General features: G+C 42.8%; 2 protein-coding genes across 2 annotated transcripts; both read right to left on the bottom strand.

The window, feature by feature from the left end:
• Positions 1-3,377: 3,377 nt before the first annotated feature.
• On the bottom strand, positions 3,378-8,105 carry LOC146328895 (extracellular calcium-sensing receptor-like). Its single transcript, XM_084716706.1, has 9 exons — positions 7,924-8,105; positions 7,333-7,627; positions 7,099-7,185; positions 6,047-6,316; positions 5,499-5,705; positions 5,138-5,410; positions 4,584-4,808; positions 4,367-4,490; positions 3,378-4,288 (listed from the first exon to the last, which is right to left on the bottom strand). The coding sequence occupies exons 1-9, from the start codon at positions 8,103-8,105 to the stop codon at positions 3,378-3,380; spliced, it is 2,574 nt and encodes an 857-aa protein (XP_084572832.1).
• Positions 8,106-12,464: 4,359 nt separating this feature from the next.
• LOC146328894 (extracellular calcium-sensing receptor-like) lies at positions 12,465-17,511 on the bottom strand. The gene is made up of 9 exons (XM_084716561.1): positions 17,402-17,511; positions 16,853-17,147; positions 16,601-16,687; positions 15,572-15,841; positions 15,011-15,217; positions 14,649-14,921; positions 13,675-13,902; positions 13,458-13,581; positions 12,465-13,375 (listed from the first exon to the last, which is right to left on the bottom strand). The coding sequence occupies exons 1-9, from the start codon at positions 17,509-17,511 to the stop codon at positions 12,465-12,467; spliced, it is 2,505 nt and encodes an 834-aa protein (XP_084572687.1).
• Between the last annotated feature and the right edge of the window lie 9,073 nt (positions 17,512-26,584).

Below are 26,584 nucleotides of genomic sequence, written 5' to 3'. Positions count from 1 at the left end.
GGCCACAGCACGCTTGGCCTGCCAGTACCTGTCGGCTGCCTCAGGAGTCCCATGAGCCAACTAAGCTCGATGAGACTCCTTCAGCCTGATGGCATCCCTTACCTCCGGTGTCCACCACCGAGCTTGGGGATTGCCACCGTAGCTGGCACCGGAGACCTTCCGAATGGCCGCGTCAACAATGGAGGTGGAGAACATGGTCCATTCGGACTCAATGTCTCCGGCCTCCCTCGGGATCTGGTCAAAGCTCTCCCGGAGGTGAGAGTTGAAGACCCCTCTGACAGAGGGTTCCACCAGACGTTCCCAACAGACCCTCACAATACGTTTGGGCCTGCCAAATCTAACCAGCTTCCTCCTCCGCCAGCAGATCCAACTCACCACCAGGTGGTGATCAGTTGACAGCTCAGCCCCTCTCTTCACCCGAGTGTCCAAGAGAAATGGCCGAAGGTCAATTGACATGACTACAAAGTCGATCACTGACCTCCGACCTAGGGCGTCCCCGTGCCACGTGCACTGATGGACACCCTTATGCTTTGAACATGGTGTTCGTTATGGACAAACTGTGACTAGCACAGATGTCCAATAACAGAACACCACTCGGGTTCAGATTGGGGGGGCGTTCCTCCCAATCACACTCCTCCAGGTAACACTGTCGCCATCCACATGGGCGTTGAAGTCCACCAGCAGAATGATGGAGTCCCCAGTCGGAGCACTTTCCAGCACCCCTCCCAAGGTCTCCAGGAAAGCCGGGTACTCTGCACTGCCATTCGGCCCATAGGCCGAAACAACAGTGAGGCACCTATCTCTGACCCCAAGGTATAGAGCAACGACCCTCTCGTTCACCAGTGAAAACTCCAACACATGGCGGCTGAGCTGGGGGGCTATAAGCAAGCCCACACCAGATTGCCGCCTCTCACCATGGGCAACTCCAGAGTAGAAAAGAGTCCAGCCTCTCTCAAGGAGTTGGGTTCCAAAGCCCCGACTGTGCGTGGAGGTGAGCCCGACTATCTCTAGCCAGTACCACTCAACCTCCCGCACTAGCTCAGGCTCCTTGCCCCCCAGCGAGGTGGGATTGGGTCGTCGGGGCCCCTGCCCACGACTGCCACCCAAACCAGACTGCATCTGCCCCTTCTGAACCCTACTGCGGGTGATGGGCCTACGGGAAGGTGGGCCCACGTTGCTCGTTCGTTGTTGATTATACATAAATAACCCCTTGATAATGAAACCTTGACCTGTCCTCTAGCGCCACCATCAGGCCAAACTTTTAAATTAGAATGAATTTATCTTCAAAATCTTTCATCCAAATCTTTTCTCATTTGGGGTGCACGTTCTTGACTCTCACAAAATGAACCATATTGATTGGTGTTGGTGTGTGTGAGGAGGTTTACATGTTTGAAAATTCACCCATTTGTGAAACAGAAAATCATAATGAGAACATCAGTTAGATAGTCAGAACATGGAACAGTTTCATTCAAATCTTCTCAAATTTACTGACAACATTAATGACCACAACAGTATGAGCCCTATTGGTTTTGGTGATGATATGACCTTTCCTGCAGCGCCACCATCAGCTCAAATTTTCAGTTTTAGACTTAGTGTATCTTGAAAATCTTTCATCAAAAGCTTTTCTAATTTGGGGTGCACATTCATGACTCTCACAGAATGAACCATATTGACTGATGTTGGTGACCCCCTTTTCCTCTCATGAACATATTTATTTACTTATTTTTATCCTCTTTTTTTGTAACATATTTGTGGTTAGTGACTATAAAGTCTCACTGGCCCCTCCTCTTTTGTTATCTGGGCTTGGGACCGGCAGTGTCAGAGTTAAAGAGTTTTTTTTTTTTTTTTGGTTGTTTTTTTGTTTTTTGGTGTGTGTGAGGGGGTTTACATGTTTGAAAATTCACCCACTTGTGAAACAGAAAATCAGTGAGAACATCAGTCAGATAGTCAGAACATGGAACAGTTATTTATGCCCACAGTCAAGCTTCTAGTCCGCACTACTTTACAGAGGACGTGCACAGAGTGTGTGCAGGCTCCTTGCAGAAATATTTCTTGCATAGCAAACAGGTCATGCTGGTCTTAGAATCATTTCGGGTGGGAAAAACCTGACACCTGCCAATATTGTCCCCCCCCCCCCCCATGTCATGTATCAACTCAAAAGTATCAACTCTGCACCTGCAGGTGTGGGGATGTTAGGTCACACATGGGTCACACACAGACAGACAAGTTTTACACAGCTAAAACAGCTTGGAGTCAAATTGACCCCAAAGGAACACCAATGTGTGCAATATGTGTTCAACACACTGAAAAAATATCATCATGATAATTTTATGCTTAATCAATTGTATCCATCAAATTAGTAAAAGTCATGAAATATGAAGCAAAAAAAAGTCAACTATTATGAATGATAAACATTGAATGGGGCCAAATTGACCCCAGGGATAATAGGAGGGTTCGGGTACTGGTATGGCTCCCTTTTCTAAGGAAAATGGTTAATGAGAAGTTTCTAGCAACACATAAGTGAATACTTAAGGAGCTCAGTGCAAGTACTTGGAGATTAAAGGGCTTTTTCTATCAGTGACCCTAACAGAAGCCTTTATGGAACTCAGTTTTTCCTAAGGCATACTTATATGACAATTTATGTGAAATTTTAACATGGCTTTATGCAACCAGCCACAGGACATCTGGTGGACAGGTGGAGAAGAATAAAGGGTGATGGATAGTGGGAATGTGACTGGGGGGAGGGAAAGAGTAGCACAATATGACACTTTGTGACATGTGATGTTTGGAAACTCAGGAGCTGACAGAAGCTTTTTGAATTCAGGAATTTTACAAAAAAATAGCGAGTGTGCTGTTATTTCTACGTCTGTTCCAGGTCGAAAATGAATGCATATAATAATAATCTTAAATTAACCCAGATAATCTGCATACATAATTCAGAGAAAGTAATGCATAATTTGTAATGGGAAAATGACATTGTTGATGGCTGATCCAGCAGGTCATATTTACTGAGGTAACATTAATTAAGACATGCTGGATCTTTTAGTAACGCAAAGTTTAATCAGGTATAAGCATAACTTGATAAAGGCAAAAGCATTTGAAATGCAAGTGGTGAGTATTTAAACAAAGTCTTTGAAAAATATAGGAAGTATTCTTACACACAAGATCCATTTGGTACAAAATTTCATATTGAGATAAATTTATTTGGCATCAGTACTGTTTTCTCAATATCTTAACATTACTATTGCTATTAGACTTATTTTCTGCCTGTGTAACTGTATTGTGTACAGTTTCTGTTGAGACTGATTTACTTTACTGATTGAATGTACTAATTGTGTGCAGAAAAAGCATTGTCTCCTGTGAAGTTGGGTACATTTTTATGATTCATTGCCCCGACCCATGATTGCTTTCTTTGTGTTCCTCTCTGGTCTCAGCAGGATTATATAACATTTGGGTCCAAACAGTGCCAACAAGAGGCCAAAACTGGAAGCGAGGATGGCAAAGACCTCCACTGCATCTGCATATTTACCTGGTGAGCTGATATAAGCAGGCAAAAAGGCCACCCACACAGCACAGAAGATCAGTACACTGAAAGTGATTAGTTTGGCCTCGTTGAAACTATCTGGAAGATTCCTTGCTATGAATGCAATGAGAAAACTGAGGATAGCCAGTAAGCCAATATAACCCAGTAACACTGCAAAACCAACTGTGGACCCAACTACACACTCATAAACTATTTTGTCATTGTGGTATTGAGTGTTTTTATGAGGAACTGGTGGGGCAGACACAAGCCAGGCAGTGCAGATTGCTGCTTGAATAGAAGTAAGAACCACAACTGTTCCTCTCTGCTGCAAAACACCAAACCACTTCAGACTGGCTCCACCTCCTGGCTTGGAGGCCTTGAACACAGCCAGAACCACCATGGTTTTCACCAGGATGCATGAGATGCAAAGCACAAAGCTGATCCCAAATGCTGCATGTCTCAGCTGGCATGTCCACAGTCTGGGACGACCAATAAACAGCAGTGAACACAGGAAACATAATTTAAGTGACAGCAATAGCTGGAAACTCAGTTCTGAATTGTTGGCACGTACTATAGGTGTTCTGCGATGACAGATGAAGATGCCCAGGACAACAGCACAGATACATGTGCCCAGCAATGAAGCAGCTGTCAAGCAGATACCCAGAGGCTCATGGTAGGAGAGGAACTCTGTTTTCTTAGGAACACAGTGGTCACGCTGGGGGCTGGGCCAGAAGTCCTCTGGACAACTGGTGCACTCCATGGAGCCTGTGAAAATAGGGAGAGTCTTGAGATACATGTTTATATAGTATCTACAAACTGCTATGTTAAAAACTGAATACCAACCAGTCTCATTGCTGATCTTTCCTTCAGAACAAGGGATGCAGTCAAAACAGCACACAGGTTCCCCTTTCCTTCTGGCCATGCGGGTACCTGGAGGACAGCTCTCACTGCACACTGACCGGGGTGGCTATAGGGAGAAAATTAAATATCTGTTATTCTACACTAGTTTGTACTGGTATTTTGAGTTATTCATGGGGTGCTTAAAACAACCTGAAGCAACCTTTTTTGGTTCAAAGTTCCAGAAGATTTTGTCTTCATCAAGTCTGAGTTCTTCTCCTTTGAAGGCCAACCTCTTAACGTCACCCACATATTGAAGTTTAGATCCATTAGGGAGTGGCAGCAGGTTCATGATATCATATATTGGAAAAATATCCCCATTCTCATCAAATGACACTTGATCACCAAATGATGTGGTGAAGTTGACCATTTCCAAGTAATACAAAACCTATGAATATCAGCGTGAAGAACAGAGGAACATCAAAGAGGACAGGTTAAAAAATATTTGCATATGCCTATTGTGAATACATCAGTAGTATTCAATAATGAAATTGAAGACATCAACATGTCACTGACCTGATAATACTATCCACTACTATTGCACATCGGTCGGAAAATCCTTTCAGCTATTTGCTCAGCACTTTACAATTTGTAATCTCACAGTTTTGTATTTAAGACTATACTCTATATGCTACTCTGCATATAGAGTGAGAGTAAGAAACACTAAAACATGTAATTTTGTCACATAAACAGGTGGAGTGTAAATTGATACCACACCTGCCATGGCTCCAATCCTTTCAAACTGCCACAGCTGTGCCCACTGAAAGGCCCTCTCCCTGGCTCACACTGCAGCATGTCATGAAGTGCATATGCCAAAGTATAAACAGCTTTGTACACATTATACTCTGGCCTGAGGTTTGAAATGTCCAAATATTCAGTCTCTGCTTTCTCTAGATCTTCCTTTCCAGTGCATAATGTTCCCCCAGTGTCTCCACCTGCTGGAGGTGGTGCAAATCTACACTGAAATGTGTTTTCCCAAAACTGGTTCACCTGAAACATATTGAAATCATTGTGTTACACATTATGACAAAGTATTATTCTTGCAATTGCCAGATCAGTTGCACAGTTAATCTCTCACACTGCTATTTCCATAGCTGTTGTTGTGGTGGGGATCAGGACGTATTTGTAGGAGGAATTCTCTGAGCCCTGGAATTTCTCCTCGTCGGATGGCGATGCCCAGTGTGCCAGCCAGGTATGGCAGAAGGTGGGGAGCCTGGATCCAAGGTGCTGCTGTCCAAGATTCACTGGTCATCCACTGAAGGCCTGTCACATTCTGCCTCACCACCTGTGTATTATACCAAATATATAAATCCACACTGCCATGCCACTAAATTAGTGTCTAACGTTTTAAACAGTTTACACAGTTGATGTCATATCTTATGCTTCATCCAAATGTTTAAAGCTATATTTTAAACAATATTTTCATCAAAGTAATAAATCATATGACAATTTGTCTGCATGAATAATCTCATGAGTAACAAATAAGTGGTGTGAATTATTCATGTCAATAAATTAGTTAGAGGCCAAGATTATTACTTAAAGCCTTTTAGTTTAACAAATAAACATTGACACGACCATGTTGTATACTTAAATCAAGTCATAATTAATTTCTATTCCAATCCCAACCTCTTCCATGAGGTGAATCATGAGACTCTGATGTGCAAATACAATGACCACACGAGCTGTGGATTTCTTCATCACATCCACAATCCTCTGTAGTTCAGCTTGGTCATTGTCCCAAGGCAAAACCTCTATGTAGGCCAGACAACCTTCACCAGACTGGACAAAATCAGATTGGAAGGACTGGGAAGCGTGGAGTCCATAGTCATTATCACTGATCAGCAGTCCTGCCCAAGTCCAACCAAAACGCCTGAGAATTTGAATCATAGCGTGCACCTATGAGAATACAGAGGGAATGGATGGGCTGAAATAGTCCTTTAGGTGAAAACCTGCTAAACAGGTACAAAAATTGACCAGGTTTAATTATTGCCTTTCAGTTTCATTTGAGATCAAACAACATCATATGACACAAAGAATGTGATTAACACAAAAGGAATATATTTCTCATTGCAGTAAAGAAGTGGTTAATGATGATTTTTCCCTGGAGCAGGGCTCCAAGTACATCTATCATCTACATGTATGTATAAAAAGTTGAGCCCCCCAGTCTGCACACACACAAATACCAAAGGATAACTGATTCATCCTAAAGCTTTACTGTAAAAAATTAACATCAATCATAATTGTTTCCATTATTAGAACTGTTACTTCTGATACCCCTGGTAAATATCTCTTTCTCTTTTTCAGTATAAACTTAACATATTTTCTTTTAACAAACCACCAGAGTAGTTTATAATATCCTTACCAAAAGCATAATAATGATTCATTTTCCCAGAGCTTGAGAGGTCAGAGAGATGTGGCCTACAGAGTAGCCTGCTTTTGAGTTGACTTTTCAGACAATTTTGTACACAGATTTCTATAAATTGTCATTTTATTTGACATATGCAAATCTATTTTTGACAACTTCTAAGCAGCAAAAGCTTTAGGGATCCCCTGTGTCTTTTGTGTCTTTCCTTTGGGGGGCCCTGAGCCCAGGTTGGAATCAAAGTAATGAAAGAACATTCTTCCTTAGCAATGTTTATCTGTACTATGAATCCTAATTATTGCTGATAGATGATCACCTGGAAAGCATCACTTGGGATCGTCCTAAAGAAGGATGGATACTTTTGCTGGTCACTCAGATAGGAGCATGTGGCAAAATAACTCACCTGTGAAAGACAGACTGTAAATCCTAGAAATGTTCAAAGCCATTGTTTATTTACTCATTATTTACAACTGACAAGAAATTTGAAATGAAATAAAATCAGAACTAAATAATCCAAGAGAATTTTTGGAAGTTAATGCAGAAAACTTACCATAGGTACTCTGTACAAACCTAAGACACTGGAGATGGCCATAGAACGTGTAGATGAAGAATCACCCACAATCCCTATGACTGGAGGAGCTCCTATGCAGGTCTCATCTAAGGACAACTGGTTCTCTTGACCACTGATTAAGTTCAAAGCTGCACTGAATGCAACCCCTGGGCTGTCACAGTTATCATATAGACTGTATCCCAGAGTCACATTAGGTAGCAGGTTGGGATTTTTGTTGATCTCATCAACAGCAAAGACCATGGTCTGAGCCTGCCTGAATCCTAGAGCATCAAAACTAACACAAGATACACCAATGTTTAATACTGAAAAATACAACATGACACAGTAACTGGGTCAGCATGTGCATTTTGTACCACAGATCTTGCAAATAAGTAAGCCAAATGAATAGCAACATTTATAATAATAGGCTACTTAAATAAAAGTGTGCAAAAAAGAAATATGTTAAAAAGGCATAAATACACAACACAATTCTTTCAGATTAACATTTGATTAAAATAATAAAATAAAAATACCCTCTACTAATTCCACTAATTTATTTTCTGCTTTTTACAGTTTCCCTGACAGACTCACCCATAGCAGGAAGGCTGTTGTGGCTCTGAGGTGAAAGACAGGTCAGGAAAGACAGAAAAGAAGTGGACCTGAAACATCCCACCTAGAACCACATCTCCATCCTTGTGTATCCCATTTAGATGAAACTCTCTCTGTAACTGGCATGAGGGTGCATAAAGAGGGGAGGAGAAAGAAGAACACATGTAGGAATGCCACAAAAAATACATTAGGAAGAGCAATTTGATTTCTAACAATGCCCACATAACTTTTCTCCCCTCTACCCCTTTTCTGAGCCTCATCAGCCGTGTCAACCCCTTTTATTGACTTGCAGTATTGTTTAATCTCGCTTACATAAATCAGACCATTAGCAAAAGTAGGGGCAGGGCCTAAAATACATTTCATTTGAGATTAATTTTTGTTTTTGTATCTGAATCATTTGTGCAATTTCAATATCTCCCCACAGCCATCTGTCCAAAACAAATTCAATCAGACTGTGAAGATCAAGGTCTACTGAAATTTGCATACATTAAGTTGTAAATAAAGTAGATGGACTGTTTCACCTATAGTAAAACATTTGCTTGCATGCTTTCTTCAGAATCATTCTGCAGTCCTGTGCAGATAATTGCAAGAAACACTTTGTATGGAGTATATACCCTAATGTCTGTGTATGGCAAGCATACCAAATTAAACTCAACAAATCATAACTGTGTGTACAACAAGCCCTATGATGCTGGATATGTATCCAGATTTTAATCTTGTAAAACAGGAGAAACTAGAAGACTGCAACCAACAGAGTGCAGATTTCTACTAGATGACCCCGAAAAAATATTCAGGTGTCACCCCTTTATAATCACCAACCAGTCATTTGTGCCAAATTTGAAGAAATCTCCACAAGATATTGCATTGACATGATGTTACAGTGACCTTTGACCCCCTTAATCTTATCAGTTCATCCTTGAGTCCACATGGTCATCTGTGCCAGGCTTGAAGAAATTCCCTCAAGGCATTATTAGTTTGATGGGTCCACATATTTTCCGTGTTTTGAGTCACATATGTTATGTCTATACTTACAGGCAGAAACCTGATTTACATCCTCACTGATGTAAACTGAGTGAGTGAAACTGATGTTAATTATACTGCTGCTTGAATACAAAAACATGGATATTACACACTGTTTAGCCATTATATAGATTGAGCTGAAGAGAGGATCTTTCTTCAGAGGAAAATATGTTATTAAAGAAATAAACTATTATTACAGGCACCATGTACAGGGGGGCATTGGGTTTTATGCCCTCCCAAAGTTGAAAGTGGTGCAGCGACCTCCATGTAGCACAGCAGGAAAAAATGCAGTTGTAAAACAGCCATAGAGTTTCAGAAGCGTTTTAGCAGCAGAGCGTTTTGCCCGGCTGATTATGTTTACTTCTGATACTACCGATTTTGTTGATTAAGTCCTCTTTCCTTGCTCTTCGTGCTTCTACCATGGATAAGCAGGCTACGTAGTTAAATTGTTTTTGTCTGTCTTAATGATCGCGAGTTTGCACAGGGTCTTTTATTTTGAAAATCAACCGGATTCTCCCCTGTTTTCCGTGCCTGACTTCCTGCCCGTTCGACCAGCTCTGTGCCAATTGACGCACCATCCGTCGAAAATAGACTCGCTGCATACTGTCTGCGGAGCGGCGCGCCGAGCCGTTTCTGGGATGCAGCTGAGACACACCGCGGCACTCCCAGTGTAAATTGCAGCATTGACTAGATTTAATTTACACACTTTTTGTTTTGTTCCTCTTATGTGTTACCCAACAAGTACACTGAGCGCTTTCACTAATTAGCTAAAATTCACAAAATGCCATGAATTCAAACAGCTCTGATCATGAATGCATTTAATACCGTAAAGTTTTGCTCTACCATCTGAATTAGACACACAACATGTCTGCCACCAGCTTTGTGTAGAAATACTTCAAAATATTAAACAAGGAAGATCCAAATTGTGCACTGCGCTGGGGGATAAAATGTGCTGGACTGAGGTTTCCTGCAACATTTGGAATCTCAGACAAAATTTCAGGTGAAAGCCCAAAACTTCAAGAATACTGGATTTATAGTTTATCCAGAACACACCTAGGTGAAGTAACATATGATGGATTTACCTTCAGCAGTTGGTTGTGGCAAAAAGCACGCCTCAGTGAAGAAAGACACCAAAATCTCCAGAAGAATCCAATCCAAACCTCACACCAAATGACTGAGAACTTTTTAGAGTTTTGCATTTAAATTCTGAGTGACCATTAACTTTATAAAGCCGAGTATGTTGAACAGTGAAACATGCACTATGTGATCCCTCTGCTGCGCACAGCAGCAGCCACTGAATGCAAACAGAATGTGGAATTTGTTTCAACTCAATGTCATGAGTTTGGAAACACCACATGACCGGGTTTAAGGAATTTTGTTTGTTTAAAATATGAAGAATTGCAAAATATCACTCCCATAAGGCTGTTCAGTCATACAGTGACAGATCACAGGCTGAATTTGGCATTTCATCCTTGCATGCTAAAGGTCAAGCTGCAAAGTCTATATCGTTTATTATAATGTTGATTAATGTTGAAATTAGATTCTTTTGCCTCAATAATATTTAATACGAGCAGATGAAACATTCAAGTGATCAGGTTTGGAATCCACAAACATAGGGATAGTGTGCCTCTGTTCCCAGGATAGAAAATGTGTCATTTTCAAGAAAATATTAATCCCTTCCTCTCACCACACCACACCTTAACATAATGTGGGCTGTCAATTTTTGACCCCCCAATGTTCAACTCAAGTCGGCGCCTATGACTACTATTAACAATAATAATAGTGAAGAAATAAATACATACATATGAATAGCGGCTGTTTCCTAACATACTGCTGGTTCTGTGATATGAAGCCTGCAGTGAGTCATAGAACCTTGAACTGATGTGCATATATTGAAGCTCTTAGTGTGTTTTGGTTGCAAAGAGCAGAGTGGGATGAATTCTGCGTTGAGGGTGGAGTGTTAATGAACGGAGTGGCCCACTGCACCTTTGAGCGGCAGAGCGGGGGGATCAAACAGCTCTGTGAGCGAGGAGTGGAAATTCTTGCCACTTGACTCTGCTGACATGCTCTGGTGTGAGTGTGTGATATTTGTTTGTGGCTAATTTTGCATACTACTTGACCCATCAGCCTAATATTTTTTGTGCACATATATGACTGTGCGCTCAGGGAACTCTTGTTGTTGCGATGATTCACAATTTTTGAAAAGCCTTGAAAAAATGATTTTATTGACTGCTCTGTTTAATAATGACTGTTGACTCCTTACGACTCTTAACCAGCTGTAGAGGCTGCATGTGATAAACAGCTGCTAGGAAAGAAACAAGACTTACTTTGTCAGGCCAGGGTGCAGGCTGGAGACTGGTAGATCGTTTGCTGACTGGTTTGCTGAGGTTAGCTGGCTAGCAGTGGTGTGCAAAGTACTCAGTCCTAGTACTTAAGTCAAATACTCCTGGTCAAAAATTACTCAACTACAGTTGAGTTAAAGTACTAGAGTAGTTGCTTTTAAAAATACCTAAGTAATCTAAAGTACAAATTACAAAGTACATTTTCTAATATCAATACATTGCAATTCATAGAAACTAGTAACTCTCTGAAATGAAAGAAAGAAACACCTATAAAATGTCAGCATAAAAATGCAATCAAAAACAAAGCTATTGTCATTTTCTGACATAACTGTATTAAATCACTGCATAAAATTAGATTGAAGCCAACTGCAAGGAGTTCTCCAAATCTGTTAAATAACTGACATTTTTTCTGACGACAGGTGTAGTATATACATTAATTATGCTGTAGTTTTCCACCCAGTAATAACAATCCAACATTAAAAACCAACCTGGAATTATTCCTCTTTTTCTAATTATAATAACATCTTGAGATTTAATGTTTCTTTCTCCTGCTGTTGCCATTACTGTGTTTTGTTTGAATGAAAGAGGGAAAGCTTGCTTGCTCTTGATACTGCTTTTACATCAATCCCAGTCAAGAGTGGGTACATTTTAGAAAAGAAAAAAATAGGAACAGCTGATTACAAAGCTATGCTTAACCTAAGCGTAATGAGTAATGACAACCTTCCTAGGAATGTAGTGGAGTCAAACATACAATATTTGTCTTTGAAATGTAGCAGAGTGAAAGTCATAAGTTTCCAAAACAACAAATACTCAAGTAAAATGCAAATACTCAAAAAATGTACTTAAGTACAGTACTCAAGTAAATGTACTTTGTTACTGTCCACCACTGCAGGGTAGGTAACAGACTGAGCTGTTTAACTTGTTTAAACAATGAAATGTGATGAAGTCAATAGATTAACAGAGAAAAATTATAATATTAGAGGTGCAAGTGCAGTGGATTTTAACTACATCCTTGAAAAATATTATATAATAAGGATTCTCATACATATGTTCCAGTTAGAAAGAGATTTTACATTCACATACATTTATTTGGCATCAGCCCTGCTCTCTCAGTCTTTAAGGTTACTATAATTCTGTCCCATGACATTAGGCACATACATTTTATGACTCAGTGCCCCGACCCATGATTGCTTTCCTCGTGTTCCTTTCTGGTCTCAGCAAGATGATGTAACATTTGGGTCCAAACAGTGCCCCCAAGAGGCCAAAACTGGAAGCCAGGATGGCAAAGACCTCCACTGCATCTGCATATTTACCTGGTGAGCTGATATAAGCAGGGACAAAGGCCACCCACACAGCACAGAAGATCAGCATGCTGAAAGTGATGAGTTTGGCCTCATTGAAGCTATCTGGAAGATTCCTTGATATAAATGCAATCAGAAAACTGAGGATAGCCAGTAAGCCAATATAACCCAGTAACACTGCAAAACCAACTGTGGACCCAACTGCACACTCATAAACTATTTTGTCATTGTGGTATTGAATGTTTTTATGAGGAACTGGTGAAGCAGATACAAGCCAGGCAGTGCAGATTGCTGCCTGAATAGAAGTAAGAACCATAACTGTTCCTCTTTGCTGCAAAACACCAAACCACTTCAGGCTGGCTCCACCTCCTGGCTTGGAGGCCTTGAACACAGCCAGAACAACTATGGTTTTCACCAGGATGCATGAGATGCAAAGCACAAAGCTGATCCCAAATGCTGCATGTCTCAGCTGGCATGTCCACAGTCTGGGACGACCGATAAACAGCAGTGAACACAGGAAACATAACTTAAGTGACAGCAATAGCTGGAAACTCAGTTCTGAATTGTTGGCTCGTACTATAGGTGTTCTGCGATGATAGATAAAGATGCCCAGGACAACAGCACAGACACATGTGCCCAGCAATGAGGCAACTGTCAAACAGATACCCAGAGGTTCATTGTAGGAAAGGAACTCTGTTTTCTTAGGAACACAGTGGTCACGCTGGGGGCTGGGCCAGAAGTCCTCTGGACAACTAGTGCACTCCATGGAGTCTGTGAAAAATAGGGATATTCTTGAGATACATGTTTATATAGTAGTGGTAGTAAATTGCTATGTTAAAAACTGAATACCAACCAGTCTCATTGCTGATCTTTCCCTCAGAACAAGGGATGCAGTCAAAACAGCACACAGGTTCCCCTTTCTTTCTGGCCATGCGGGTACCTGGAGGACAGCTCTCACTGCACACTGACCGGGGTGGCTATAGGGAGAAAATTAAGCCTCTTTTATTCTACACTACTTTGCACTGATTTTTTGAGTTATCCATAGGGCCTCTAATTATTTCAGAGTTGACCTTTTTTGGTTCAAAGTTCCAGAATATTTTGTCTTCATCAATTGTGAGTTCTTCTCCTTTGAAGGCTGACCCCTTAACATCACCCACATTCTGAAGTTTTGGTCTTCCATCAGGGAGTGGCAGTAAATTAATGACATCATATATTGGTATGGGATCACCATTCTCATCAAATGACACTTGATCACCAAATGATGTGGTAAAGTTGACCTTTTCCAAGTAATGCAAAAGCTATGAATATCAGAATAGACAGACAGTAGAAACCAAAGAGTATGGGTTAAAAACAACTACATATGGCTATGGTGAATACAGTATTTAGTATTGAATAGTCAAATTACTATTTCTATGTTGTCCTTACTTTTTATGGTTTGTTCTATATTCTGAATTTGAGTGTCTCTGTGGGTCGGCCTTTTACATTCATTAACATACCCCTGTAAATTAACCTTTTGTTAATTGTGCATTGTGAGGAGAGCCCATTCGTCTCCTGAAATCAAACCTTCTGTCTTCTTTTAGTCTGTGGCTTTACAGTGTAAGCTGTGTCCTTCTTTAACACAAAAACTCAATGCTATCATAATTACAGACTTGAACTTTGGGTTTCTCAGACACACTCCCACTGGTTTAGTGCCTAATTCAGTTTAGGAAGCTGGTTTCCTGAACCTTTTGATGAAATTTGAATTCTGATCCTCCTGTGATTTCCTGTTAAACTGTGTATAACCTGGCAAACAACGTGACTCCAGCAGACAGTATCATGCCACCGTGTTGTGAGGCTGTCTCTGCTGCTCAGTGAATAAAGCTAAATCTAGAACCAGCCAAAGATCTTGGACCTGAAAGAATCTTTTCTTCAACACTTGGTCACTTACAGTTATTAGTCTCTTTGCTTTGTATTTAATGCTATAGTCTAAATGCTACTCTGCAAAAAAACCTTACAGCATGTGATTTTCTTATATATACAGGTGGAGTGTGAATTGATATTACACCTGCCATGGCTCCAATCCATTCAAAGTGCCACAGCTGTGCCCATTAAAAGTCCCTCTCCCTGGCTCACACTGCAGCAGGTCATCAAGGGCATATGCCAGAGCATACACAGCTTTGTACACAGTATACTCTGGCCTGAGATTTGAAATGTCCAGAAAATCAGTCTCTACATTCTCCAGATCTTCCTGTCCAGTGCATAATGCTCCCCCAGTGTCTCCACCTGCTGGAGGTGGTGCAAATTTACATTGAAATGTGTTTTCCCAAAACTGGTTCACCTGGAACACATTGAAATCATTTTGGTACACATTATGACAATATATTATTCTTGCAATTGCCAGATCAGATTGCATGGTTAATCTCTCACCATGCTATTTCCATAGCTGCTGTTGTAGTGGGGATCAGGACGTATTTGTAGGAGGAATTCTCTGAGCCCTGGAATTTCTCCTCGCCGGATGGCGATGCCCAGTGTGCCAGCCAGGTATGGCAGAAGGTGGGGAGTCTGGAGCTCAGCAGCTGCCGTCCAAGATTCATTGGCTATCCACTGCAGGCCTGTCACATTCTGCCTCACCACCTGTGTGTTATAACAATTATATAAATCCACACTGTTATGCCATTAGACAGTTTACATAGCTGATGTCTTGTCTTACAAATTCTTACAAAAGTGCTATGCTGTGTTTTACACTGTATTATGAGTAAACTAATGCATCATCATAACTGGAGTTTCACATAATTTTACTGAGGGAATGATCTCACTCTGAAAGCAAATTACGAAATAAGTGGTGTGATTCTTTTACATAACCATATTTGTTGTTAAAAAACAGTTGTTATTGGTACTTAACATCTTTCAATTTAACAAAAAAAACATGAACAACATGAAGTTGTATACTTAAATTATGGTATAATTAAGATATATTCTAAGTCCAACCTCTGCCACGAGGTTAATCATGAGAGTCTGATGTGCAAACACAATGACCACACGAGCTGTGGATTTCTTCATCACATCCACAATCCGCTGTAGTTCAGTTTGGTCATTGCTCCAAGGTAAAACCTCTACATAGGCCAGACAGCCTTCACCAGACTGGATAAAATCAGATTGGAAGGATCGGGCAGCGTGGAGTCCATAGTCATCATCACTGATCAGCAGACCTGCCCAAGTCCAGCCAAAGTGTTTGAGAATTTGAATCATGGCACGCACCTAAGTGAATACAGAATGGAGGGAATAGAGCATGGGCTGAAATAATTTGATAGTGGAAAACCTGCTAAACAGGTTCAACACCAAACCTGGTTTAATTATTGCCTCCCAGCTTTATGTGAAATGTGGGACATAAAGAATGTAACTGTTGTTACACAAAAGAAATCTATTTTTCATTTATTTTGCATTACAGTAAAGTAGTGGTTCCCAATGTAATTTCTTTGGAGCATCCCCTCCGTCTGTCTATTACAGGTTGAGCTGCCTTACTTCACACACAACCAAAAATACCAAACAAGAAATGATTAATTAAAAAGATTTAGTATAGAAAAAATTCACATCATTGATAAGCATTTCCTTTCTTAGAACTGTAACCTGTGGTAATATATCTGGTTAATATGTCTTTCTCTGTTCTAGTGTAAGCCGAAAATATTTTCTTTCAGCAACAGAACAGAGTAGTTTATCATCATCCTGACAAAAAGAATAAAACTTTCACAGAGCTTGAGAGGTCACAGAGGTGTTACCTACTGAGTACCTGTTTTTCAGTGAAATAATCTATCTTTGCAGATTGTTGTGTGTACAGACGTTTGTATAAATTGTGATTTTAAGTAACATATGCAAATCTAATTTTGACCACCTCAGAGCAGCCAAACCTTTGGGGACCCTCAGACCCAGGTTAGAAACCAGTGCAGGAAACGAACATGCATTGTGATCAATGTTTAACTGTATGTTTCATGAATCGTCATTTGGCTGAGACATGGTCACCTGGAAAGCATCACTTGGGATCGTCCTAAAGAAGGATGGAAATTTTTGCTGGTCACTCAGGCAGGAACATGTGGCAAAATAACTCACCTATGAAAGACACAGACTGTAAATCCTGAAAATGTTCAAAGCCATTGTTTATCTTTTTATGAAGGTTTTTCATCCATGTTTACAACTGACAAGACATTCGGAATTAAATGAAATCAGAATAAAATAATCCTACAGAATTATTAGATTGTAATGCAGAAAACTTACCATAGGTACTCTGTACAAACCTAAGACACTGGAGATGGCAATAGAACGTGTGGATGAAGAATCACCTACAATCCCTAAGACTGGAGGGGTTCCTTCACAGGTCTCGTCTAATGTGAAATGGTCTTCTTTACCACTGACTAAAGACAATGCTGCACTGAATCCAATCCCTAGGTTGTCACAATTATCATAAAGACTGTATCCCAGAGTCACATTAGGTAGCAGGTTGGAGTTTCTGTTGATCTCATCAATAGCAAAGGCCATGGTCTGAGCCCACCTGAATCCTAGAACATCAAAACTTAAACAAGATATACAAATTTTTACTAATGAAATATACAACATGACACAGTGACTCTGTTAACATGTACATTTTGTACAACAGATTTTTTTAAAATAAGCAAACCAACTGAATAGCAACATGTACTCAAAAGTGTGCAAAAAGTCATCTGTTTAAAAACACAAACAAAAGCACACTGTCAAAAATACATTCTAGTAATTTTACTTAACTATTTACTGTGTTTTTCCTTTCTGTTGTTTTGCTGAAGGACTCACCTATGGCAGGTAGGCTGCTGTGGCTGTGTTGTAAAAGACAGGTCAGGAAAGACAGAAAAGAAGTGGGCCTGAAACAGTCCACCAAGAACCAAATCACCATTCTTGTGCATCCCATTTAGATGAAACTGTCCCTGTAACTTACAGGAGGGGGGATAATGACGAGAGGTTAAAGCAGAAGGAAAGTAAGAATACAACAGCATGAAATACACGAGCAAGAGCAATTTGATCACTAAAAATGCCCACATGATGTTCCTCCTCTTTACCCTTCCCCTTTACCCCTCTCTGTGCTTATTCACTTGTATTGCTATGTCAGCCCCTTTTATTGACTCGTAGTATTGTTTAATCTTGCACACCACCCATCAGAGCACAGCAAAAGTAGGGGCAGGGCCTAAAATACATCACATTTTGTATTAAGACAGACAGACAGAATCCTTGTTTGCATTTTCTGCAAAATTCACTGATTTTTCAACACCCACAGAATTCAGTTCTATGAATATGTTAACATGGAATATATCAAAAGAAAGAACATACCTTCAAGTTTCAGGCACAAAAATGTTTTAGCCTCATTCATTCTCTTGTTTATAAGCATTTGAATATTGGTTGGACAAAAAATCCACTTTTCAGACAAAACACTGAGAAAACTGTTTTTGTGAAAGGGACATTTTTAAGCGGAATATCAACTTAAGTTTTTTATTTTGGTTTTTAATCAATTCATATTATGTGTGTGACATCACTGTCACCACTGTGGCTGATGTTAGCTGTGTGTGTCCTCCACCTGAAACACTGCCTAAGAGGCCCAGGAGCTGGAGCGCTCTCTGCCCCGACTGCAGCCTGAGTCCTAGGGGTTGGTATGTGAGCAGCCTCACTGTGCAACCACTGCTGTGGATTTGGGGGACTGCAGTGCAAGCAGCCTGACTCTGCACCCGGGCTCTGTTGTAACGGTCAGACTGTATATGTTTGGGGTGCCAGTTAGGTCAGCGCCTAACAAGAACAAAAAATAAACTCACGGCTACCTGGAGTCACCTCTCGTTAGTTCAGTCCAGTCAGTCCAGTCCACGTCTCCGTCAAGTCAGTCGGTAGTCACTCCGCAGATGCTGCAGCTTCAGGAGATTGAGGAGGATATAATCCGCTGTTACGTTTCACCGGTGATTAAACAACCAGACTTTCTTCCATACAGATTTCTGCCACACGGCCTCCAGCAAAATACGCGGACTATTGAGACGAAAAGAAAGATGCATGACAACATATTCTTCCTCTGCAGGATGGCCTCATTGCTCCCTTGTAGGACTGTGCGTGCACCATCTTGGTGAATTGTCATCAGTATTAGACATAGAGGTGTCGGCGGCCATTGGCTCCGGAGCGGAGGTGTGTAGGTGACGGTGAAAGGGGTGTGTGTGGGGGGGGATGAACTCTAGCAACCTCCGGTGGTAGCACTAGCTGATCGCTACATTCCCCCCGCCTTGGGAAAAGTGACCAACGGGATGTGTGGGGGTTTTTTTTTTCTCTCTTTTAATTACGGGTCCAGGAATCCCACGAAGTCTTCATCATCACTCTTCTCCTGGAAAATGGCCTATGCACAATTTTTTTGTCGTTGATTGTCATCCTGTTGTGATCCATTGACGGCAGTGGGTGGAATGTCCTGAGTAGAGGCAGAAGATGGAAAACCTTTGAATTCCTCATCATCATCACTTTCCTCCATAAAGAAGTCCCAGAGCCGGTGTTGTTGTTGCGGCTCCACTTCCTCAGCCGTAGGGTAGCAGGGCTTCAGTCTGGAGATGTGGTCAGTTTTGAGGGCCTCCAATACAACTTCATAGTTGACAGGGCTTTTTTTCTGAACAGCCCTGTATGGGCCTTGCCATTTTGGAGCCAGCTTTGCAGCAAAGGATTTGTCAGCCTTTGAGAGAGGGTGAGCACGCAGCCACACCCTAGCCTTTTCCTCAAACTCCATCTGTCGTCTGTTCTTGTCATAATTCCTTTTCTGCCTGACCCGTGCCTTGTACAGGTTTTTCACCACAAACTCCTGCATTTCATTCAACTGGGAGATTTTGGGGTATGATAGGGAGTCTGGTGGGGGTGGTTGTGGCAACAACATGGCTTCCAGGGGTCCTAGCAGGGGTCTTGACAAGTTCAGTTCAGCTGGTGTCACTCCAGTAGACTCATTGATGGCTGAATTGAGAGAAAACTGGAATTCAGGCAAGTGCCTATCCTACTGCTTGTGGTTATCTCTAACAAATGAAGCTATCATGGTTTTGAGAATCCTGTTTACTCTTTCAGTTAGATTTGTTTGTCAGTGGTAAGCCATGGTCATTTTTGTGATTCCACTCCCTGCAGCTTTCCTCAAAAATGCTGGCAACAAACTGTGGGCCTCGGTCTGAAAGCAGATAATGAGGGACCCCCGAACATGTCAGGATGTCCTGGGTGAGAACCTTGCGAAGGCCAACACCTCCAAGGCTAACACCTCCTCAGTCCCCAATCCTGTCTGCTGCACCAGCACTGCAACAAGGCCAACCTTGCTGGCATCCGTATATACCACAAAGGGTAGGTTGAAGTTTGGATGACCAAGCACAGGAGTGGTGATCAAACATTGCTTGTGGATTTCAAAGGCAGTTTGACATTCCGTGGTCCACCTGAACTTGATATTCTTTCTCTTCAGGGTGTTTAGCGGTTCCGCTATTTGTGAAAAATTTTGCACAAATCTGTGATACCACCCCGCCATTCCAAGAAATCTCTGCAGAGATTTCACGTTGGTAGGCGCTGGATATTCCTCCACCACCTTGGTCTTCTCAGGGTCCACCTGAACCCCGGCAGCAGAAACCACATGTCCAAGGAACTTGAGGGATCCACAAAAGAAGTGGCTCTTGCCCATGTTCACGGTAAGTCCCGCCGTCTGCTGACCAGGCAGACAGGAAGACATGTAGGAATTACTAATACGCTGAAGGGGCATGTGCTTACTGGAGAGAGGCAGGCAGGTATAAGTTTATCACAGGTACAGGCTGAGGTTCAGGTAATGCTTGCTTTAAACAAAGCACAAAGCAACATTCCAACCTTCACAATGTGGTGGAGAAGTTTAATTTTTGATGTGATGATGAGGTTGTCTGCTCTTCAGCCATTGTTGGCTTCATCTCAGACCAAAGGTAAGGAGACAAATATAGTCAATAATTTAATTTTAATTTGGCCCATTTTTAACCATGAGAAACAGCTGAAACAGCTGTCCTCTCCCACCTTAAATTGGTTGTCATATGTTTAATTGGCTTGGCCTGTATGAGGACAAGTGAGAGAGAGATATTATTGCTATTATTTATTATAGTTATTCTATTATTTTATTAAACCAATTCCATCATCAGGGAAAAACATGAAGACACAAGACCCAAAGACCCAACCATACCACCTGGCCTATATCTCAGAGAAGAGTATCTCTCACAACTAATCTGGCTGGGCTACAGAGAGAGGTTCTACTGTTGCAGAAGAAAGAAAAAAAAAACAGAACTTGAAAATCTGAAATTCTAAATGGAAAAGAATAATCTAATTTTACAGAACATACTACTGCAAAGCAAATTAAACACACTGACAAGTTTGGGATCAATAACCACCAGACCAGTACTTGAGGAGTGAAAAAAAACACAATGGACTAACATGTATTACTGGTAATTCACACTAGGTGCGGCTGCGCCACGGCACTCTGACCAATTCACCGTCATTTTAGTCAATGCTCGTGTTTACACCAGATGCGCTGCAGCGCATTTTAGCTGCGTCCCAGAAGCGGCTCAGTGCTCTGCTCTGCAGAGAATACGCAGCAGGTCTATTTTTGACAGATGACGCCTCAATTAGCACAGAGCAGGTTGAACGGATAGGAAGTCAAGCATGGAAAAGGCAGAGAATCCGGTTAATTTTCCAAATTAAAGACCCCGTGCAGATTCATGATCATAAAGACAGACAGAAAATAAACAGTTTAACTATGTAGCCTGCTTATCCATGGTAGAAGCACAAAGGGCAAGGAAAGACGACTTAATCAACAAAACCAGAGCAAGTAAACACAATCAGATGGGCAAAATGCCCCGCTGCTGAAATGCTTCTGAAGCGCTGCTCGTGGAAATTGCAGTCGCTCGTATGATGGAACAAATCCGTGGTGCACACGTGACGTGACAAAGCCGCATCTGGTGTAAGTTATGGGTCATGGACTCTGCTTGAATGAATCACTTAGCAAGATAAGATAAGATTTTCTTTTATTAGTCCTATAGTGGGGAAATTTACAGTCTTACAGCAGCACAGTGCATAGCAAAATATAACTAGCATTAAGTAAAAAACAATAAATTAAGCTTGTAAACACAGAATACAGACAAAAGGAAATGTGGAATATAGGAGCTGATCCAGCAGGTCACCTTCAGTGAGGGAGGAGGTGGTGGTGGAACTGGTGAGGCAGATACGAGCCAGGCAGTGCAGATTCCTGCCTGAACAGAAGGAAGAACCATAACTGTTCCTCTCTGTTGTAAAACACCAAACCACTTCAGACTGGCTCCACCTCCTGGCTTGGAGGCCAGTCTTGAGATCCATGTTTATATTGAATTTACAAACTGCCATCTTTAAAAATGAATACCAACCAGTCTCACTGCTGATCTTTCCTTCAGATCAGATTGGTTAAAGGGAGAAAATTACATATCCATCATTCTACACTACTTTGCAGTGTTATTTTGAATTTTCCATGTGGTGACTGAAAACTCAGTTGTTACCGTTTTTGATTCAAAGTTCCAGAAGATTTTGTCTTCATTAATTGTGGGTTCTTCTCCTTTGAAGGCTGACCTCTTAACCTCACCCACATTCTGAAGTTTTGGTCTTCCATCGGGGAGTGGCCATTCTCATCAAATGACACTTCATCACCAAATCATGTGGTGAAGTTGACCTTTTCCAAGTAATACAAAAGCTATGAATATTACAGTGAAGAATAGAGGAACATCAAAGAGGACAGGTTGAAAAATAATCACATATGACTATGTTGAATACTGCAGTAGTATTCAATAATCAAACTGAAGACAGCAACATATCACTGACCTGATAACACTATCCAGGGCTGACAAACAACCACTCATTCTGACATTCACGCCTATGTGAAATTTGGAATTATCAATCAACATATTATGCTGCATGTACTTGGACTGTGGGAGGAAGCTACCCAGAGAGAAGACTACCCAGAGAGAACCCATGCAGACAACATGCAGACTCCTTTTTGTTTCTAAATATTTCTTTGAAAACCATTTGGAAAGAGATCCAGCGGGGAGAACACTCAGGAAGACAGCAGTCTTAAAATATCCTCATGAAATCTGTGAGCCCCACAGCTCACACTGGGTGCAATATTGAAGACGCTCTGAGCACTTTCTTGTGCTTGCTGGACAGGCAAGTTCTGCAGCCCATATGGGACTGCACTCTGCCAGAGGCACACTGCATTAAAGAGACCAGCTCATGGGATCTCTCTGTTGCATGGTTGAAGGCCTTCATTGCCCTCCTCTACTGTTCTGGGGTTGCGCACAATACAAACGGCGCACAATACAAAACAGATTGAGAACTTCCGGTCTGAGGAATGGGGCTGCTTTTCTTCAGAATCACTATGCCAAGGAACCGCTTCAAGGAGATCATGCATTAACTGCACTTTGACAAGAAGCATGACATTCATGCTCATCTGTGCCAATACAAATTTGCGCTGGTGTCCAATGTATTGGGTGGCTTTTTGAACAACAGCATTACCTGCTACAAACTTGGAGTGTGCACCACTGTGGATGAGCAGCTGTTCCCCATCAAAGCACGGGGCCGCTTCTCTCAAATCCATCCCATCCACTGTCTTCCGCTTATCCAGGGCCGGGTCGCGGGGGCAGCAGTCTGAGCAGGGACACCCAGATTTCCCTCTCCCTGGACACTTCCTCCAGGTGTTCTGGAGGGACCACAAGGCGTTCCCAGACCAGCCGAGTGACATAGTCACTCCAGCGTGTCCTGGGTCTTCCCCGGGGCCTCCTCCCAGTGGGGCATGCCCGGAACACCTCCCCAGGGAGGCGCCCAGAAGGCATCCGATATAGATGCCCGAGCCACCTCAGCTGACTCCTCTCGACGTGGAGGAGCAGCGGCTCTACTGCGAGCTCCTCCTGGGTGACAGAGCTCCTCACCCTATCTCTAAGGGAGCGCCCCGCCACCCTGCAGTGGAAACTCATTTCAGCCGCTTGTATCCAAGATCTTGTTCTTTCGGTCATGACCCAAAGTTCATGACCATAGGTAAGGGAAGGAACGTAGATTGACCGGAAAATCGAGAGCTTCGTCTTTCGGCTCAGCTCCTTCTTTCCCACGACAGACTGGCGCAACGACTGCATTACTGCTGCCGCCGCACCAATCCATCTGTCAATCTCACGTTCCATCCTCCCCTCACTCGTAAACAAGACCCCAGGATACTTGAACTCCCCCACTTGAAGCAGGGACTCTCCTCCGACCCAGAGGGAGCAAGCCACCTTTTTCCGGTCGAGAACAATGGCCTCGGACTTGGAGGTGCTGATTCTCATCCCAGCCCCTTCGTACTCGGCTGCAAACCGCCCCAGTACAAGCTGAAGGTCCTGGTTCGAAGGAGCCAACAGGACAACATCATCTTCAAAAAGCAGAGATGAAATCCTGTGGTCCCCGAACCCGACTCTCTCTAGCCCCTGGCTGCGCCTAGAAATTCTGTCCATAGTAATAATGAACAGAACCGGTGACAAAGGGCAGCACTGCCGGAGTCCAACATGCACTGGGAACAGGTCTGACTTACCGCCAGCAATGCGAACCAAGCTCCTGCTCCAGTCATACAGAGACCGTACGGCCCTTAGCAGAGGGCCCCGAACTCCATACTCCCGGAGCACCTCCCACAGAATGCCACGAGGGACACGGTCGCATGCCTTCTCCAAGTCCACAAAACACATGTGGACTGGTTGGGCAAACTCCCATGAACCCTCAAGCACCCTGCGGAGGGTATAGAGCTGGTCCAGTGTTCCACAACCAGGACGAAAACCGCATTGTTCCTCCTGGATCCCAGCTTCCTCCCCTGCCAGCAGATCCAACTCACCACCAGGTGGTGATCAGTTGACAGCTCAGCCCCTGTCTTCACCCAAGTGTCCAAGACACATGGCCAGAGGTCAGTTGACATGACCACAAAGTCGATCATTGACCTCCGACCGAGGGCCTCCCCATGCCACGTGCACTGATGGACACCCTTATGCTTGAACATGGTGTTCATTATGGACAAACTGTGACTAGCACAGAAGTCCAATCACAGAACACCACTCAGGTTCAGATCGGGGGGCCGTTCCTCCCAATCATGCCCCTCCAGGTAACACTATCGCCACCCATGTGAGCATTGAAGTCCTCCAGCAGAACGACGGAGTCCCCAGTCGGAGCACTTTCCAGCACCCCTCCCAAGGTCTCCAAGAAGGCCGGGTACTCTGCACTGTCGTTCGGCCCATAGGCGGAAACAACAGTGAGGCACCTATCCCCGACCCGAAGGCGCAGGGCGGCGACCCTCTTGTTCACCAGTGAAAACTCCAACACATGGCGGCTGAGCTGGGGGGCTATAAGCAAGCCCACACCAGCCCGCCGACTCTCACCATGGGCAACTCCAGAGTAGAAAAGAGTCCAGCCTCTCTCAAGGAGTTGGGTTCCAGAGCCCCGACTGTGCATGGAGATGAGCTTGACTATCTCTAGCCGGTACCGCTCAACCTCCCGCACTAGCTCAGGCTCCTTCCCCCCCAGCGAAGTGACATTCCATGTCCCCACTGTGACATTCCATGTCCTGGGATTGGGTTGTCGGGGCCCCTGCCCACGACTGCCACCCAAACCACATTGCATCGGCCTCTTCTGAACCCTTCCATGGGTGATGGGCCTATGGGAAGGTGGGCCCACGTCGCTCCTTCAGGCTGGGCCCGGCTGGGTCCCATGGGCAAAGACCCGGCCACCAGGTGTTTGCCTGCGAGCCCCGACCCCAGGCCTGGCTTCAGGGTGTGGCCCCGGTAACGCCAATCCGGGCGACGTAAACATCCCTGATGTTGAACTATTCACTGGGGGCTTTGGAACCACTCATAGTCTGATCCATCACCTAGGACCTCTTTGCCTTGGGAGACCCTACCAGGGGCAACAAGCCCCCGACAACATAGCTCCTAAGATCATTCAGATTCTCAAACCCCTCCACCACGATAAGGTTGTGGTTCAAGGAGGGGCTTCACCCAAATATGGCAGAAAATTTTGGTTAGCTGCATTTTTCTGCAAACTGAAAGTGATGAGTTTGGCCTCAGTGAAACTATCTGGAAGAATCCTTGCTATAATGCAATCAGAAAACTGAGGAAACCCAGAAAGCCAAAATATCCCAGTAACACTGCAAAACCAACTGTGGACCCAACTACACATACATAAACTATTTTGTCATTGTAGTATTGAGTGTTTTTATGAGGAACTGGAGAGACAGATACAATCCATCCCTTCACCACCACGAGTGTCTAGCAGAACTACATCAGGGAATTTCTACTTTAATCACGGCCTCACTATCCCCTTTATACATGACAATGTCACAATGGGGTCTAATGGCCAAAGACTTTCCACATTTCTCATCAAGATTGTGCACATGTCAAATAAATACATCTCCTACACTTCTTTAAATCTTTACTCTCAAACAAGTTAGACATCACTTGTAGTAGATTTTCTCTGTCCCAGAAATGCTTCTTGGTGTCCCCTCTTCTTCAATCTCCATAGATTATGCCATTGTATTAGGTGCCACAAATTGTTTCACCTTTAAGGTACTGGTATGCCTGCCTTAAAATTTTCTAAGGAAAATGGTTAATGAGAAGCTTCTAGCAACGCATAAGTGAATACGTAAGGAGCTCAGTGCAAGTACTTGGAGATTAAAGGGCTTTTTCTGTCAGTGACCCTAACAGAAGCCTTTATAGAACTCAGTTTTTCCTAAGGCATACTTATATGACAATTTATGTGAAATTTTAACATGGCTTTATGCAACCAGCCACAGGACATCTGGTGGACAGGTGGAGAAGAATAAAGGGTGATGGATAGTGGGAATGTGACTAGAGGGAGGGAAAGAGTAGCACAATATGACACTTTGTGACATGTGATGTTTGGAAACTCAGGAGTGTCAAGCTTTTTGAATTCAGGGATTTTACAAAAACTAGCGAG

Source organism: Lutjanus erythropterus, chromosome 4 (genome assembly GCF_056507025.1).
Source record: "Lutjanus erythropterus isolate fLutEry1 chromosome 4, fLutEry1.hap2, whole genome shotgun sequence".
Taxonomy (NCBI): domain Eukaryota; kingdom Metazoa; phylum Chordata; class Actinopteri; order Lutjaniformes; family Lutjanidae; genus Lutjanus; species Lutjanus erythropterus.
The sequence above is the reverse complement of the archived record's forward strand: the minus strand, read 5'-3'. Positions and strand labels throughout refer to the sequence as shown.

What these genes read in the sequence shown, in the direction of transcription:
- LOC146328895 (XM_084716706.1), bottom strand. Translation starts at nt 8,105, where the DNA reads ATGTGTTCTTCTTTCTCCTCCCCTCTTTATGCACCCTCATGCCAGTTA. An exon ending in GTTTGTACAGAGTACCTATG is followed by an intron (nt 7,186 to 7,332) that starts GTAAGTTTTCTG and finishes TGTCTTTCACAG; the next exon opens with GTGAGTTATTTTGCCACATG. An exon ending in TGATTCACCTCATGGAAGAG is followed by an intron (nt 5,706 to 6,046) that starts GTTGGGATTGGA and finishes TATAATACACAG; the next exon opens with GTGGTGAGGCAGAATGTGAC.
- LOC146328894 (XM_084716561.1), bottom strand. Translation starts at nt 17,511, where the DNA reads ATGCACAAGAATGGTGATTTGGTTCTTGGTGGACTGTTTCAGGCCCAC. An exon ending in TCCCAAGTGATGCTTTCCAG is followed by an intron (nt 15,842 to 16,600) that starts GTGACCATGTCT and finishes GTATTCACTTAG; the next exon opens with GTGCGTGCCATGATTCAAAT. An exon ending in GGAACTTTGAACCAAAAAAG is followed by an intron (nt 13,582 to 13,674) that starts GTCAACTCTGAA and finishes TTCTCCCTATAG; the next exon opens with CCACCCCGGTCAGTGTGCAG.